At 38.1% G+C, this 16,823-nt stretch overlaps 1 protein-coding gene across 1 annotated transcript; it reads left to right on the forward strand.

Annotated features, from left to right (window-relative positions):
• Window positions 1-4,593: 4,593 nt before the first annotated feature.
• On the forward strand, window positions 4,594-16,823 carry qpct (glutaminyl-peptide cyclotransferase). Its single transcript, XM_077238626.1, has 7 exons — window positions 4,594-4,788; window positions 8,535-8,681; window positions 8,768-9,049; window positions 11,499-11,666; window positions 12,016-12,115; window positions 15,023-15,139; window positions 15,527-16,823. The coding sequence occupies exons 1-7, from the start codon at window positions 4,693-4,695 to the stop codon at window positions 15,700-15,702; spliced, it is 1,086 nt and encodes a 361-aa protein (XP_077094741.1). The 5' UTR covers window positions 4,594-4,692; the 3' UTR covers window positions 15,703-16,823.

Genomic DNA, 16,823 nt, shown 5'->3' on the forward strand with positions numbered 1-16,823 from the left:
GCATATCTTTATTATCTTCCATGATCCTCATTCTTATATCTAGCTCTTCACTAGAAAGGTTCTTTGAACTATGTATTTTTACAAAAGATTTTGCGAGCATCTCAGCTTTTTCTCTACTAGTTACTGCCTCAATACCACTATCTATTAATACTGGTAGTGAAAAGTCCCTTCTTATGCCACCCATCTTTCTAACCATTCCCCATATATCATTTATTTTAATTCCTGTCCCAATATTACTACAGAAATCTCTCCAGTATTTCCTTTTAGTTTCTTTTATAATTCTTTTAGTTTTAGCTTGTGTTCTTTTGTACTCCAATAATTTATCAAATGAATGATTAGATTTAACACCTTTAAAAGCTTTATTCCTGTTTTTAACAGCCTCTCTACACTCATCAGACCACCATGGTATCATTTTCTTCTTCTTTGCTCCAGATGTTTTACCTATTGTTTCCTCAGCTGACTTATGCATTATGTTAATAATCAAATTGTTTAATTCCTCAATGTCTTCACTCAAATTTGGCATCATTTCAATTAATTTGCTGCTTGTTTTAAAATTATACAGTCCCCAATTGACCTCTTTCATTCTCCATCTTGGAATCCAATTTTCTTCAAAACTAACATTTTGACTCCTTATCTTTACCCAGATAGGATAATGATCACTACCCATTGCATTATCACTTCTCACATCCCATATGCAAGAACCTGCTAGTTGTTGTGATACAAAAGTAAGATCTATTGCAGTTTCTACACCATGTGCTACATCGTATCTAGTGCCTCTTCCATCATTTAAACACACTAACTGATTATCATCCATAAAATCCTCAATAATGTACCCATCTCCATCTGTTCTAGCACTTCCCCACAGGGTATTATTTGCATTAAAATCTCCACATATTATAACTTTGGATTTTTCCACATCATATATACTCTCCAACATGTCTCTAGTTATTTTTTTACAAGGATTATAAAAATTTATTATTCTAGTTTTTGTTTTATTCACCGATACTTCAATTATAATTATCTCAAGCTCTTCACTGTTGATAACTCTATAATTAACACCATGTTGAATGAAGGTTATAACTCCACCACCCATAGCAAGGGTTCTATCCTTACGTACTGCTGTATATCCATACAATATAAAATCAAGTGAAGGTTTTAGCCAAGATTCCTGAATACAAATAATGTTAGGTATGACAGATTGCTCCTGAATGTGCTGTTTTAATTCTTCTCCGTTCGCAATTAGACTCCTCGCATTCCATTGTAGAATGCTTAGCATCATTATTAATCTCCACCACCAAATGTTGATTGTGAATCTGATATCCCCATTCTAATTGTTGCCTTGATGATCTCTACTGACATCTCTTCCATTTCAAAATATTTTTCTGCCGCTTTTGCAATTATCTTAATTCTCTCTGTTCGGCTACATGCTTGGGCAGAGCAGTTAATGATTTCCACCATAAATGCTACAAACTTTTTCTTCTCCACTATAAGTGTATCCTTGGTAATATTGCTACACTTATGCAAATTTTGAACTGGGGATTGCTATCTACTATTATCTACTATTAGCTATCTACTATTAGTGCTAATCTACTATTATCCTCATTAGATTTAACTTTTCTAATTGCCTCAACGTACGTTAGTTTTTCTTTTACCTTCACATTCTGAATTTGAACCGATTTTTTATGTGCATCACATCCTTTGTAGGCAGCACTGTGCTCTCCTCCACAATTACAACACTTGATTTTAGCTCCTCTCTCACAAATTTCCTGTATTTATGTTCCCCTCCGCATTTGGCACAACAGAGTTTACTCTTACAAGCTGCTGCAATATGCCCAAAATGCTGGCATTTAAAGCATCTCATAGGGGGAGCGATATATGGTCTTACTATATAGCTGACAAACCCAATTCTGATTCTTTCAGGAATTTTATCTTCCTCTAGAGTCAACAATACAGACAAGCTGGGCCCCTTAACACCATCTCTTGTAAAAGGTAAACGTTTAACTCTCATTACTTTCACTCCTCTTACATTATCCCTGATTTCTTCTTCAGTTATATCAGTTGATACTCCAGATATTACTCCCATAACCTTCCTTCTGTCTTCCCATACTTGTGGTTTAACCTCCTTCCCAAGCAATGATTTACACTTCATTAATCCATGCTGCTGAACTCTATCTCTACATATAATCAGTAGATTCCCATCTCTTAAAGTTTTAACAAACCGTACTTCACCTACCAATTTATATATTGCATCACTAACCTTCAAGGGATTTGATGTACAAGGAGATTGAAATCGCAGAATGACTTTAATTTCAGAACTTTGTTCTTCCTCTCCTTTTTCTCCTTCAGATTCTCTTTGCTTTCTTTTCATTTTTTTCCGATTCACTATCCTCCATTCTTCGTTGTTTGATTTTCCCTCGTTACCTGTGTCTACCTCAATCTCACTTCCTTCATCCACCTCACTTCCTGCACCTCCCGGATCACACCTCATTCCTCTCAACTCAGCCATTGACCTTTTCTCCTAGCCACCGGATCCTCCAAAACTCCGCTCCCAGACTCACTCAATGTTATTACATTTATTTTGAAAATACTATTGAGAATTAAAGGGATATAACTATCTGAAACATTAAGTAACACGAGGGTGCAGCTGAACAAAAGTTACTGAGATAACAATAGCTCTTTTATAGCTGTATTTTGCTTCAGACAAACTGTCCCATAAGTAGCCTACAGTTGATTATGGGTGAAAATCCCCTGCTAAATGGGCATGTCACCGGATCACTGCCATTCTTTTTAAGATCACTAATCAAGGCCGTAACCAGGGTTTGAAAATTAGTGAGGTCCGGGGTGTTGTATAAATAATTGTGCTATAATGGTTAGGCCATTGGACCCACATTCCCCCATGGACATTAAGCTGCGACCCTTTTTTATTTTATTTTTTTGAAAAATAAACCATTAAATGGCACTTTCTGGAGAGTTTTGTGCAAAGAAATATAGAAAAAAAGTAGGCCTAGCAAGTCTTATATTTCTGTAATTCACACAGATCAAACACAAATATGCTGACTGAATAGATTGCTAGTTGAGGAACACTGCTTTAATTAATGTTTTTATGATGACTTTGTGGAAGGGTAAAACAGCATGAGCCGTCTTCCTGCTGGCCAGTAAGTTATTTCAAATTTCATTCTGTAACAAACAGATCTGTATTATGCTATTGTTTTTGATAGTGTTATAAATTTCTTACAGATAATCACGAGGATCATTGCGTTTGTCTTACCGAATGTGGTAGCTTTATGCAATTACAGTTTGTCTGTAAGCTTTTTTATTTTATTAATTGCGACAGTAAAATGTTGCCAGATACTGCTACGAAAAACAAGCAAAACAAAATAATAATAATAATAATAATAATAATAATAATAATAATAATAATAATAATAATAATAATCCGAAATAAGTTCAAAGCTTGTGTTTTGGAAATACGATTAATACATCACTAAACCTAACATGCAACTTTCCACTTTAATACCTTCCTAAAGTGTCACATTAAATCAGAAAAACAGGTCCTTGGAGACTACTGCCACCTTTCCCTTAGGTGGATCTGGCAACACGGAGGCTGCACCCGCGCCCTCACTCACAACGCGCTCTAAAGCCCCGTTCACGGCGCTAGCTTCTCGCAACAACATGAATTGCAAACACTCATATGTTTAAACACGGCTAATTAATCATTCAGAGAGCTTGACATTTTATTTTTGAATGTAAAAAAATGACCGAGGTCCGGACCTCGGTGACCTCATAGCTGGCTACGGCCATGTCACTAATATGCAGTTTAGAGTTTTCGTAAATAGTATTGTTTGTAACTATTTAAATGGTACTAAAATAAACAACAGCTATGCTTTGAATTATTTTACTCTGCTTTATTGTGGCGTAGAAATACGCCAGTTTATAATCGTATCTTTATATTTCTTTATTTTTTATTTTATAATGTTGTTTTTTATCTTTAAATATTATTGGTAACCAGACAGCTGACGGTATTGACATAGTAGGAAATAAATACGACTAGCCAATATTGAAGTAAATGGATGCCGTCAACTGTCTGGTTACAAACATTCTTTAAAATATATCCTGTGTTCAACAGAAGAAAGAAATTCATAAATGTTTGGAACAACTTGAGGGTGAGTGATGGCAATATTTAAATTTTTGGGTGAACGATCCCTTAAATGGAATATGTATTATACAAAACCCATTAGTACAAAGAAAACATATCAATATTATTTAAATATTGTATAAATACAGTGAAATTGTTTCGTTATTTAGGAACAGGAAAAGAAGGCGAAGTAACAAAGAGCCAGCTGTTGTCGAGCGCTGGAGTTTTGTTTTGTAACAAAACAAAACTCCAGCGCTCGACAACAGCTGGCTCTTTGTGCCGAATCAAAGTGGTAAGTCATGAATATTAATAAAGCCTCGCTGACGTTGGTTTGTTGTCTGTGGTTAATATTCATGAGCTAAGCCTTCAACACGCCAGCAATGTCTGTCTTTTAGCCAATCAGTTTGCGAGCGTCACGGAACGTTATTAATATCCACAAGCAAGGCGTTCGCCATAGTAGGGTTTGTAAAGTGGGCTCTCACATGATCGGAGTTGTGTGGAGTGTCTGTGTGTGTGTGTGTGTGTGAGCGTCGTGAGGACAAAACTGAGGTGATGAGATGGCCGAACGACGCTGGACTGCGAGACTGTTGGCTTTCATTGGCATCATAGCGACACTGACGAGCTGCGACACTGTTCCCTGGCAGGAGGAGAAGGTAGCAATCTTTACACAACTGATGCTTGGTTCCTTCTAAGAGAATTGGCATAGAATTGATATCTAAACAATGTTAGAATTATTCATGAATTGTATGTATTTTTCTCATGAAGGGGGGTGTTTTCCTTAGGGAATATCTGTCTGTTTTTAATGCATACCCAAAAGAAAAACTGTATAATTCATGCATTCGTGTGTTTTTTTTTTGTGTTTTTTTTTTTTTTTTTTTGCATGTCTTTTTAATTTCAAATATCCAATAGAATCTTGGAAGTGATCACTTAAACCGACTGAGGAAAGTAAGGTTATTTTGCATCATGGCTTTGTACATGATCTGGTCACTTGTAGCTTACTTCAGTTCATGTTGCTCAGTCTGTCTCCCATTTTCTAGTTGCTATGGGAGCAAGATCCCGATTTTTGATCCATCAGCAGGATATCTTAATATAGACTTTCAAAGTCTTTTGAATTAATTCTGTTTGTTCAGTTCTAAAGACAGCAGATCAGTATTTTAGGAAAATGTCTTTGAATGATGCTTCTGTTGCACTATTGCTTTTCAACATGTGATCAGATAACTGAAAAGTTCGAGTTATACAGTGGAATATAATATTTTATAATCTTATTTTCCTCACCTTGACACATATTTTTTGTATAAAACATATCTGATCTGCCAGATCAGATGTCTTTTACTTCTGTGTTGTTCATAACAAGCTACTTTCATTAAGTGGCTCAAATAAAACATGCAGAATCAATAATCGCAGCACAAGAACAATTGGACTTTGAGACCAAACAAAACGAAATGTCATCAGAAGATCAATATCGTGTTTAAAGAAGAAGTAGTTTAATTAGGTGTTTCTACCCATCTTAACATTATTATTCAAGAACGATCATAATCAGAAGCCTTTCAGACTGAATGTCCTCCAGCTGTGTCGACTTATCTCAGAACCCTTCTATTGCCATGTATAGTGTAGTTTGAACACATAATTATCCTCTAGACATATGCAGGGTATAATTTCTCCTACAAACAAGGGCTATAGACTAGGCTAGTTTGGTTGCACCATTACCATTAAGCAAGAGTATTATCATTCATGTTTTTTCACTTTGTCACGTTTTCACAGCTTTGTAGATTGAGAAAGAGTAGACTTTTTAATATATGATTCATTATTAATAAAGAACATTCTAGATTCATTTCATGGAAGATGTCACAGCCACCTTAAAGGGTACAGGCCAAAAAATCTGTTACTCACCCTCATGTCATCCCAGATGCTTTCTTTCTTAAGGTGAACACAAATAAAGATTTTTAGTAAAATAATCAAATAATGCAAGAGAAGGTTGATACTTCAAAAAACACATACAACCATCATGATGGTAATTCGTACGACCCCAATGGATGAACCTATGTCTTTTGAAACAAAATGATAGTTGTATGTATGAAATTGAAAAATATTTTAAACTTTTAACTGTAAACCATTGCTTCTGGCCAACTGTACACATTCACAAGAAATTTTGAGTTTATGCATGACATAAATGTTAGCATGTTGTGAAACTACCACAACTGAAGTGACATAGAAGTGCGCAGAGGACGTCACTAGTTGCATGAGCTTTAAAATGTTAAAAAGATGTACTTTACTTTTGTTTTTGAAGAAAATGAAGAAGAAAAGGTTTCATTCATTGTAATTCAATGACATTTTATAGTTTGTCATGCTTACATTTAAGAATTCAAATTAGAATAAGTTGACAATTCATTTTGGCATATGAAGTTACGTGCGAAAATTGGTTTCCCCACACTACTTATTCCACTCTGCCCGTTGTCTTTCATTGTTCAAACAAACTGTATATAGTTGTCTGCACATTTAACTGGTATAAGAGAAAGTATTACAGCCAGGGCTCTTAATCGATTATAACATTTAATGACACAATTTGTAATAGTTAATGCATTAACACTAAATAATTAAAACTACATAATTGGTCTTATGTAGTTTTTAGGTTCATCAGTTTGCATGTATAGAATTTATTGCAGCAGGGCTCCTTAATCACAATTATTATGTCAAATTACATAAATGTGTTAGTTGATTAGCTCCGGTCTTTAAATGTGATTGGCAGAGCAATGTCTTTACCGTTTAATCCTGTGAAGTAGTAGTAGGGATTTTACGCAGTAGGTGGCAGCAAGGGACTTTATGAATGAGTCATTGAATGATTCACTCAGCCGATTTCTTCAAAATACTGTGCTCAGGGATGCAGTGGTTCGTTCTGCTTTGGAACTATTTTGACGAAGCAAAAGTATATCAATAAAAGAAGTTACTTTACGCTTACTGAAGTGTTATAAAAGCAATATCAGACTCCTCTTTACATGGACTAATTTTCATCAATCCGATGGAATCCAATTTGACTTCAGATTCGGATAGTTCTGTTGATTTCAATGAAACCTAAATTTTGCAATCTGATTGACATTTTCATTTACATGTGCATTTGTGTATTCTGAAAAAAAACTTCAGAGCATACGTTGCTCCCCAGTCCCAGCACTAAAGAAAGCCACCGCTATAATATCACTGGAGCTGCTGTGAGTATAATTGTCGTTTTGTCTTGATGACATACCTAAAAGGAAAGCTGACAAATATGTCGGAAGAGCTTGATTGAGGTGTTTACATGAAGGCTTTTAAATCCGATTGAGCCATCAATCCAATTACTAACAGATTATTTAGGTGTCTGTAAACATAGCTAGTGTGATATTGCTTAATTATGTTCGATTTAATCCGATTGTTTTAAGGCAGAGGATGTTTGCATTAAATACTATTTACTTGAAGTGAAAATAGCTATTTTTTCTTTGCACTAATACAGATACTTTGCATCTCAGTGTTGTCACCATTATGTTCAGTTACAGTATATTCAGTTCATGGACTTTTAGTTTGGTTTTTCATTCCTCACATGTGTTTCCTTGTCTGTGTTTCCCGCCACTGATCTGTAACCATGGACACTAATCACATTCATCACAGCTGCTGGTCATTTAGTTAATCGCCACTGTGTATTTAAGTTCCTGTCTGTGTTCTTTCTAGTGTCCGGTATTGTTTGTTTGTTGTATCATCGCCGTCTTCCTTGGATCTAATCATGATAAGTGTAGTACATTATAAAATAGTATGCAATAATTACATATTCAGTGTATATGATTACATTGATTGAAATCATAAATGAATGCTGTCTTATTGGAACATTACTTGTTCCTGTCCCTAAAGCCCTCTCCTACACCTACCCCTAACCTAACCCTACCCGCTACTCTACTTGCGTCGCTTCACTGCCATTCATAAATCCTCTCCTGTGTCCATAGTGTCCATAGTAAAGTGTCCATCGAATGCACACTTCAGAATCTCGGCAGAAGTAGAAGGTCATCCAGGGACTGGATTTTCAAATACTATTCGGACATACCACTCTTTTGGCGTACGTTTTTTTAACAAACTATACTGTAGGGAAGTAATCGATATGGATGCAGTGTTTAACTTAAATAGCAGTCTGACAAAATAGCAGTTTTGCAGTTTACCCTAACTTGATCTCAACACTCTTCTAGTCTGAAACTTACTTCAGACTCGAATATGCTGGTCTCAACCACAACACTGCTCAAAGGTATGAATGCACACAACACAGAAACAGTGAAAGTGGATACACATCACAAGCTCATATGGATGAAGATTAATGAGTAGCATCTGCAAAAACCCACTGTGTAATAAATAAATGAATACAATTTTTAATTCCTTTTCTCTTCAGCTAAAACATGGTGCAACCACACTGAGCTCCAGTGAACTGAGCAGTGTCATATTTCATACCGATCTGGACCGAATGTGGCAGAAAGACCTGAAGACTATGCTTGTTGTGCGTTACCCTGGTTCAACTGGAAGCCAACACGTTCGGGATGTCAGTATGTATGTATGAGTGTGTGTATGAAAGCTCCTGTTCAAATTGTGACAGTGTAATCAGTGTGTGAGTTTCTCTCTCTTCAGCATATTAAATCAACCCTTGGCTCGATGAACGCAGGGTGGGAAGTGACAGAGGACGCCTTCTATTCTCATACTCCTTACGGCCAACTTCCCTTTACCAACATAATTGCTACTCTCAACCCTGCTGCAAAACGTCAGTTGGTGCTGGCCTGCCACTTTGACTCCAAATACTACCCTCCACAGTGGGACGGCCGTGAATTTCTCGGAGCAACGGATTCTGCTGTCCCCTGCTCAATGATTTTGGAATTGACAAGAGCCCAAGATGACGAACTAAAGACCCTGAAGGTATGGCAATGTACACAGAAAATAGGGATGGGTCACCATGGTTGAACAACTGACTAGTCGATTAGTAAGGTCATCATCTAATGTATATCTAGATTTTGTGTTTAAATATTTTTTAGCAAATAAACTTTGGTGACAGCAAGACACACTGTCACTTGTTTTATAGCCCCCTTTTCAGTAAGTAAACATTTTGACCTTTTTTGTGGGCGGAGCTTAGGTGGAGGCAAAACAATTCCCCTGGCTAGCAAGTTTTGATAGCTTGTATTTTAACAATGACTACAGAAAATCTAATTTTATCTTAACATGTAAAGTCACTCACTGTCCAGGACTGCAATTTTTATTTAAAAAAGTTAACTTTAACAGACAGAACCAGATTGACCGACCCGTACAAGTCACTCAATGGATGGACGATCTGACAGGATTAGCTCCGGTTGAGCGGCCTGACATCTACACCTACCTGACCTACCCTTAGAAACTGAGGGTGTATAAATCTTTAAATGACTATAACTATTTGCTGAATAGTCAAGCACACGACTTGTGTGGTACGATCCAAAGTTCTGCCTAGTCAGCGCTAAGGTCAGAATACGACCATGCAAAGAGTGACATTACAGTACAATTTTAAAGATATGAATATTTTCTAAAAATAAAAATTCAATTAATTTCTTAACTTTTTTTGAAATTCGATTATGCTTTTGTAGTAGATTTTCCCCTATGCACCTGACTTAAGTTTACCTGGCATCTCCAGTCGACACCCAAGCGTCCACAGTCGACACTTAATGATATTTATACTCTAGCACTGCGTCTACAGGCTTCGAGTCGGACATCGTCTCGTCCCTTTTTACACTATTACTCGAGAATAAGATCTCTAGTGTCCTATAACCTTCTGCGCAGCAATAACTAAACAGACTCCAGACAATGCCTTCAAATCTGCTTTAATCACGGCCGGAGGATCTCAGACAAATTTCAGAGAGAATCCCATCAGCAAAAAGATTACAACAGTTTTTATGGAATAGGAGCATGGCAAAGGTGACATGATTCATCACATAATTTTCCTACACTATGATTGAACCAGCATATGTTTTTTATCTTAAATTTGCTTTTGTTAACTCTATCGGTTTAAGTAGGTGGAACGTTATTTTGCTATGTAACGCTATAGAGCATTAACCTTTTAGCGCCACTCACTGGACATTTTATTTCTCAACTGCTCTGCATAGGGTTGGTTCAGTAAAGAGCTCTCTTTGACAGTGGGTAGCTTACCCAGCTAACATGAGTCCAGCGGCCCAGTGGTGGACCACCGGTGGACCACCGGTGGCAAAGTCGGCGGGCCACTGGCGGACGCCGCCAGCGGATCACTGGCGTTTTGCTCATCGTTATTCTAGCGGACCACCAGCGGCAGCCGCCGCTTTCCCGACGGTGGTCCGCTATCGTGCTGCTGGTTTTTTATACGTTTTTTCTGGCGGACCACGGTCGTTCCACGGTTTATAATCAGTTACTCATGCTAAACAAAATGCCCTTAATGGATAAAAATAAGCAATGTACACCAGTCTCAATAGCAGTTGCAAATATATTTTTATTAAATACATTTTCAGTGGACAGATTAAATTAATACATTTATATTTATCAGATTATTTTATTCAACGTGACTATTAGTCAAGTAAATTATAGGATAATTTAAGTATTTCATTTACAAACATAAACATCTAGAATTAGAACCTTACTTGAATAAAAATATCATTATTAAATCATGAATTTAAAACTTATTTTGAAGTTATATGACCCGTTCATAAATTACCACTCCAGCACGTGATAGTGGGACAATTGTGGCACTTTTATAATTTCAGATTATTTTATTATTGTTTTAGGAACACTCAAGCCCCATATTTCATTTGAACGCGTGCTAAAAATGCTCATATGCAGTATTTTTTATACCACCAACACTTTTGATATAGCTACAACAGCTATGTCAGTTTCACAATTTTTTTAATTCAGTGCTTTCAGATTCTTTTTAACTGTAAAAATAAATTAAAATAAATATACATTTATAAATTAAATATGTCCTGTAAGGCAAGCGCTCAGCAACACTGGACCGACTATCGGCTTGCCACTGGTGTACCGACGGTGGCCCAGCCGCGGAAAACCGCTGGTGGCGTGCCACCCAAAAAACGTTGGCGGGCCGACCGCATTTTCAGAATGGTCGGGTTGCCAATGGTGTGCCGCCGGAGGTCCGACCGTGTCAAGCCGCTGACTTTGTGCCGCCCAAAAAACGCTGGTGAACCGCCAGGTCATTGTTAGCTGGGTATAGCTTTATTTTGTGCCAACTTATTTGGTTCCAAATTAATTTGATTGGTATTCATGGGATTGAACATGAATTTACACGAAATGGTTTTTCATTTGTGTTTATTCTGTAGTGTCACAAGTAGATGGCAGTATGTATATGTTTTTTCCCTCACAGGACTCTGGGTCAGATCTGTCTCTGCAGCTGTTCTTCTTTGATGGAGAGGAGGCTCTGTATCAGTGGACCTCTGAAGACTCTCTGTACGGATCTCGTCACCTAGCCCACAAAATGGCGACGACACCACATCCACCAGAAGCCACCAACACCAGCCAGCTCGACAGCATTGTACAGTTCTCTTATAAACAATGATAAATACAAAAAGAAAAGTTGACATACAGCTAAACATTCCTCCATGGAAAACAAAATGAGATATTTTGCTTGTGCAAATACAAAAAGTACCATTAGTGGTCCATATGACTTATGTAATGTGTTATAAGATTTTCTAAACTTTTTTGTGAGGAGCACAAACTTTGTTATTCACTGATAATTTGTGCATGCATACATCCTCATTCACTGTATCAGTGATATATATATATACATAAATGGACAATCAATCAATGTACGGCTAAAGAAAATGAATGCAAGCAAACAGCAAAACCGGTTAACGTCCTTAATTCATTCAATTTCTCCCCAGGATCTGTTTGTTCTACTGGACTTGATTGGAGGTCCTAGTCCTCGCTTTGGTAATCAGTTCTCTAGTACGACCCGATGGCTTACCAAACTTCAAAAAATTGGTTAGTAATTTTTCTGCTCCATTTTGTTGCCACATCTTTTCTCCCTCTGTTTTCTCTTACTTTTCCTCTGAGAAATTTAGTTAGGTTTGGTTATGATGACAATAAGTCTAAACAAATGTCCACAAGAAAATAATTGATTCAAATACTTGAATGGTTCGTTTGTGGAATGGTTGGAATGGTTCAGACTTACTGATATGTGAGTCAGTGAATCATTCGTTCAGTTGTTGTTGTTTTTTTACACCAAAAACACTGATTCATTTAGAAACTAAACGCTACTGCAATGTGTTGCTTTTGTGCAGTTGATTTTCATTTGCTTTCATTCAGATATATTTTCATTAGCAGACCCTTGTGGAAAAAGTACATTTTAGCATACTTTTAAAAAGAAATATAGATTATACTTATGTGCGAACTTATTCAGACACTATCTGATACTTATTTGAATTTACATATGTAATGGTTTAAATTTATATTAAATGCAGACCCACCTAAGTGGGGCTTACTATGTGTAATTTCATATTCACTTCTATTGTTTAGGTTGGAGTGTACTGCCGATGTACTGACCAACAGTTAATAACAAAATATATTAACTTTAAATGTAGTATTTAATAATTAAATGCTACAGTTAAAATTATAATCAACACATCAAAAATAAGTGCACTATTTTGAAGCATGATTAAACAATGATTTAAAATATACTTAATGGTAAAAAAATTAAGTATATAAAAAAGTAAATTAAGCAAGTAAAAAACTTAATGGTACTTTTGTGACTTTTTCTTAGTCACAAAAGTACACTCTCTTTAAGTGCACTTAAGTGGCTTTTTAATTCCAGTAATATTTTATAGTAGAGTTTTTAATATATATATATATATATATATATATATATATATATATATATACTTCAAAGAACACTATAAGTGCACATTCCATACAATGAAGCACACTCACTAGGGGTGCAAAAATATACTGTAACTGGTAATATTATAAATAAAATCTAAGTTACTCAGTGTGAATTTCCTTCATTAATAAGGATTTCTCTCTGTAACCCCTATGTTGGGGAATCAATCCACTCCTCTCACGTTGTGCTTTTGCATCTACACCACTAGGTGTCAGTATAATCAAAGGTGACTGCCATATTGACAAGCACAACATAAACAAAAACACTACTGAATGCACTTTTAAAGGGGGAATTCGGCAACTCTAGCTATTTCTTCGCAGATTTTCACCTTTGTTGTCTCATGTTTTCTCAACGAGCTCCCCCTACAGCTGTGAGGCGTATATTTCACAACAATGTCGTAAAAAAACTCACTTGTGGCACCCTCCTCCCCGTTTCTACCATGTGCATTTGTTATTATCGGAGCCGGACAACTTTATCGTGTGGAACTATGTCTACCGAGGTGGGTAATACTTCATTGTAGCAATGTTCAGGGAAGAAGGAGGTGGCAACCGGCGAACAATTAAATAAACTTTAATTAACATAAAAGAAACAAACAAAAATACCGCCAGCAGCCCCTCGCGGACGACTGCTGGCTTAAATAAAATACAAATACAAAAACAAAACACAACTAAAATGCAGGCCTGTTCCTCTCTCGATCATCAACGTCGTCGCTCCTCCTTTATGCTTCCGCTCCTCCGTGAGAGATGCGAGACCGGTGTGCTTCACAGGTGTTGCTCATTAACAATCGCACCACCGGCCTCGCGCCGTTCTCTCACGTCCCTCGGCCGTCCTGTTCGCCACATACCCCTATCGCCCCTCACAGGCCGGGGGGTACCCTGGGGGGTATGGACCGACAAGCCGAGGGAAAAGGAGACGGAAGCATGAGGAGCGACAGATCGAGAGAGGGGAGAGAGAAAAAAAAAAACTTGGTCCGGTTCCCACAACGCGCTGCCATCATGGTCCTCCACCAGCTGGGCGAATTCCTCCGCGGTGCCTGGCGGTAACGCTGGGTAGCCCTCGGTTGGCGGCTCGACACTCCTCCGCCGCCCGGTGGACGGCGACGGCTCCTTGGGCTCTAGGGCAGACGGCAGGAGTCCCCCGCTCCCTGCTCCTCCCCTGCCCGGCGGATGGCAGCAGGCTCCGGCCCACGGCGAGCTGCGGCGACTCGCGCACCATGCTCGATGGTACCGCGGATTCCCCACAGCGGCGAGGACTCTCTGACAACGCGTTCCTCCCTCTTCCCGGGTTTCGGCACCAGTGTAGCAATGTTCAGGGAAGAAGGAGGCGGGAACCGGCGAACATTCAAATAAACTTTATTAAAATAAAACAAAACAAACTAAAATACCGCCAGCAGCCCCTCGCGGACGACTGCTGGCTTACCTAAAATAAACATAACGGCCAGCAGCCCCTCGCGGACGACTGCTGGCTAAAATAAAACACAAATACAAAAAACAAAACTCAACTAAAATACAGGCCTGTTCCTCTCTCGATCATCAACGTCGTCGCTCCTCCTTTATGCTTCCGCTCCTCGGTGAGGGATGAGAGATCACACCGGTGTGTGCTTCACAGGTGTTGCTCATTAGCAATCGCACCACCGGCCTTGCGCCTTTCTCTCACGTCCCTCGGCCGTCCTGTTCGCCACAATCATACACATTGAGGGCGGCGCGTTTGTTTATGTCGAATTGCCGTAAAGCAGTTTGTGTTTCTCGCTCGTTCTCACAAGACTTCCTATTTCCAACTTACCGGGACGTTAGTCCCCATGTTGCAAGGTTGGTTTTCCATCTGGGAACGCTGGGGGGAGTGGGGAAAGTCACCATTCTCACCAGAACAGGTTATTAAACCATCCAAATGATTTCTAAACGGTTTTATTAAGTTGAAATAGTTGCCGAATGCCCCTTTAACCTTTATAAAATAATAAATGTTATACTCCAAATGAGCTGATATTGAGAGGAAAACTCTTTACTGTTGTCTAGAGCGTCGGCTGCATGCGCTCGGTCACCTACAGAATCACCCTAATGAGGTTCAGTACTTCTGGCCTGGCCTACATGTGGGTCTAATTCTGGATGATCACATACCATTTCTCAACCAAGGTAAAAGACTTCCTGAGATTAATATGTATGTTTATATAAAAAAGCTTTTAAGCCTTATGTGTGTATTCCTCTGCATTCGCTGCGATTTTGCATGTTAGAAAAAATTAATTGTTGATCCTGGAACAACATTTCTGTCTGAAAATTCCTAATCTCATCCCTACCCCTAAACCCAACCCTATCCATAACTTAGACTAAAATCAGAGGGAAATGATAGGTGAATAACACTGATGTAGAAATGCATAATCCTGGTTGTAAGCCTAAACTTGACATAAACTGTGAACTTGTCCCTCAAATCTGAGTGGTTGATGGAAATGTTGTTCCAGGATCAATAAAAATGTTGATGTTGTACTTAGTGAAATCACGTTCACCATTTCTCTGCCCTTGCAGGGGTCCGGATTCTTCATCTCATTACGACTCCTTTTCCTGCAGTGTGGCACACTTTTGATGACAATGAGGATAACTTGGATCGTACCTCCATCGGCAATCTCAACAAGATCCTGCAGGTGTTTGTTCTTGAGTACCTCAACAAGAAAAGTCAGAACCCTATTGCTGAAAGCACTTAATCTTTCCAAACTAGACCATCAGTCTCCAATGACATTTCTCTGACAAGCATGGCAAGTTAGCCAGTTTCACCTATTCCAGGTTGTTTTTTGACAATTTATTTGTCACACAATCAGTGAGTTCTTCTGTAGTATGTGAGTTCCTGATGCACATTACTACAACTGGGGTTGCAAATGTCTTCGGACTGTTAAAATTCAGAAGACATTTAGGGCCAGATTTACTAAACAGGGCAAATTAGCATGAGAGCGCAATTCCAAAAAAATCGCTAATGGGAGTGGAAACTTCAGCGCGTGATCTACTGACAACACGCAAATTAAAAAACAGACACTTCCGGATCATATCCATAATGACCAACGTAATCTACCAAGAGCAGCGCAAATCAGCATCTGGTTTAAGACATCCTTATTTTGGGCAGTACTGTAAATAATGGAGCAAATACAAGTAAATTGACTAGTGCAAAACATTAGTGAATCACATTGCATGATTAATTTAAATACTCTCCTCCCATAAATACTGCGTCTGAAAGGGAAACTCCTACAAATGCATATGCAATAAGGTCAGCCGCAAAAATAACCCTGTCCACACCTTTTCAGGACAAATATTTCACTACGTGTCTTTAGTAGATCCTGACAGTAGTTTTTTTTTATGCCAAAAGAGGGTTTGTTAGTAAATCTGGCTCTTGATTCAGGATCTGACTCGGTATACAGGGTTCACTGTGTTTTTTTCTTTTGTCACCTGTTCATGCCCCTGTCCCTGTGCAACAGAAGACCAGGACATGACGGCAAAACGAAATACTTACAAATATTGGTTCTCAATATATCTTATTTTTGCTGGTTACATGCATACATAATAGAATTTATTGTAGCCTTATACTGTGTAGTCTTTTTTTGACTTAAATGTAAATTGTTTTATGAATCAACAAACATATGTGTAAAGAATCACAGTGTTTCATGATGCCTGTGGGACTCTGCGAGCTGCTGCTATTGTCATGTGTTCCAGGTGTCAATGTGTTCCTCACTGTCCAGTGAGATCTGAAATGTTACTTTAAACATGTATCCATTTTAAATAGCTGATTATAAAGCAAAACAGCTAATAAACAGTTTACAAAGCAGTGGTAAAACCA

The sequence above is a fragment of the Siphateles boraxobius genome, unplaced genomic scaffold, assembly GCF_051911475.1.
Source record: "Siphateles boraxobius isolate OS27281-9 unplaced genomic scaffold, OSU_SipBor_1 22, whole genome shotgun sequence".
Taxonomy (NCBI): domain Eukaryota; kingdom Metazoa; phylum Chordata; class Actinopteri; order Cypriniformes; family Leuciscidae; genus Siphateles; species Siphateles boraxobius.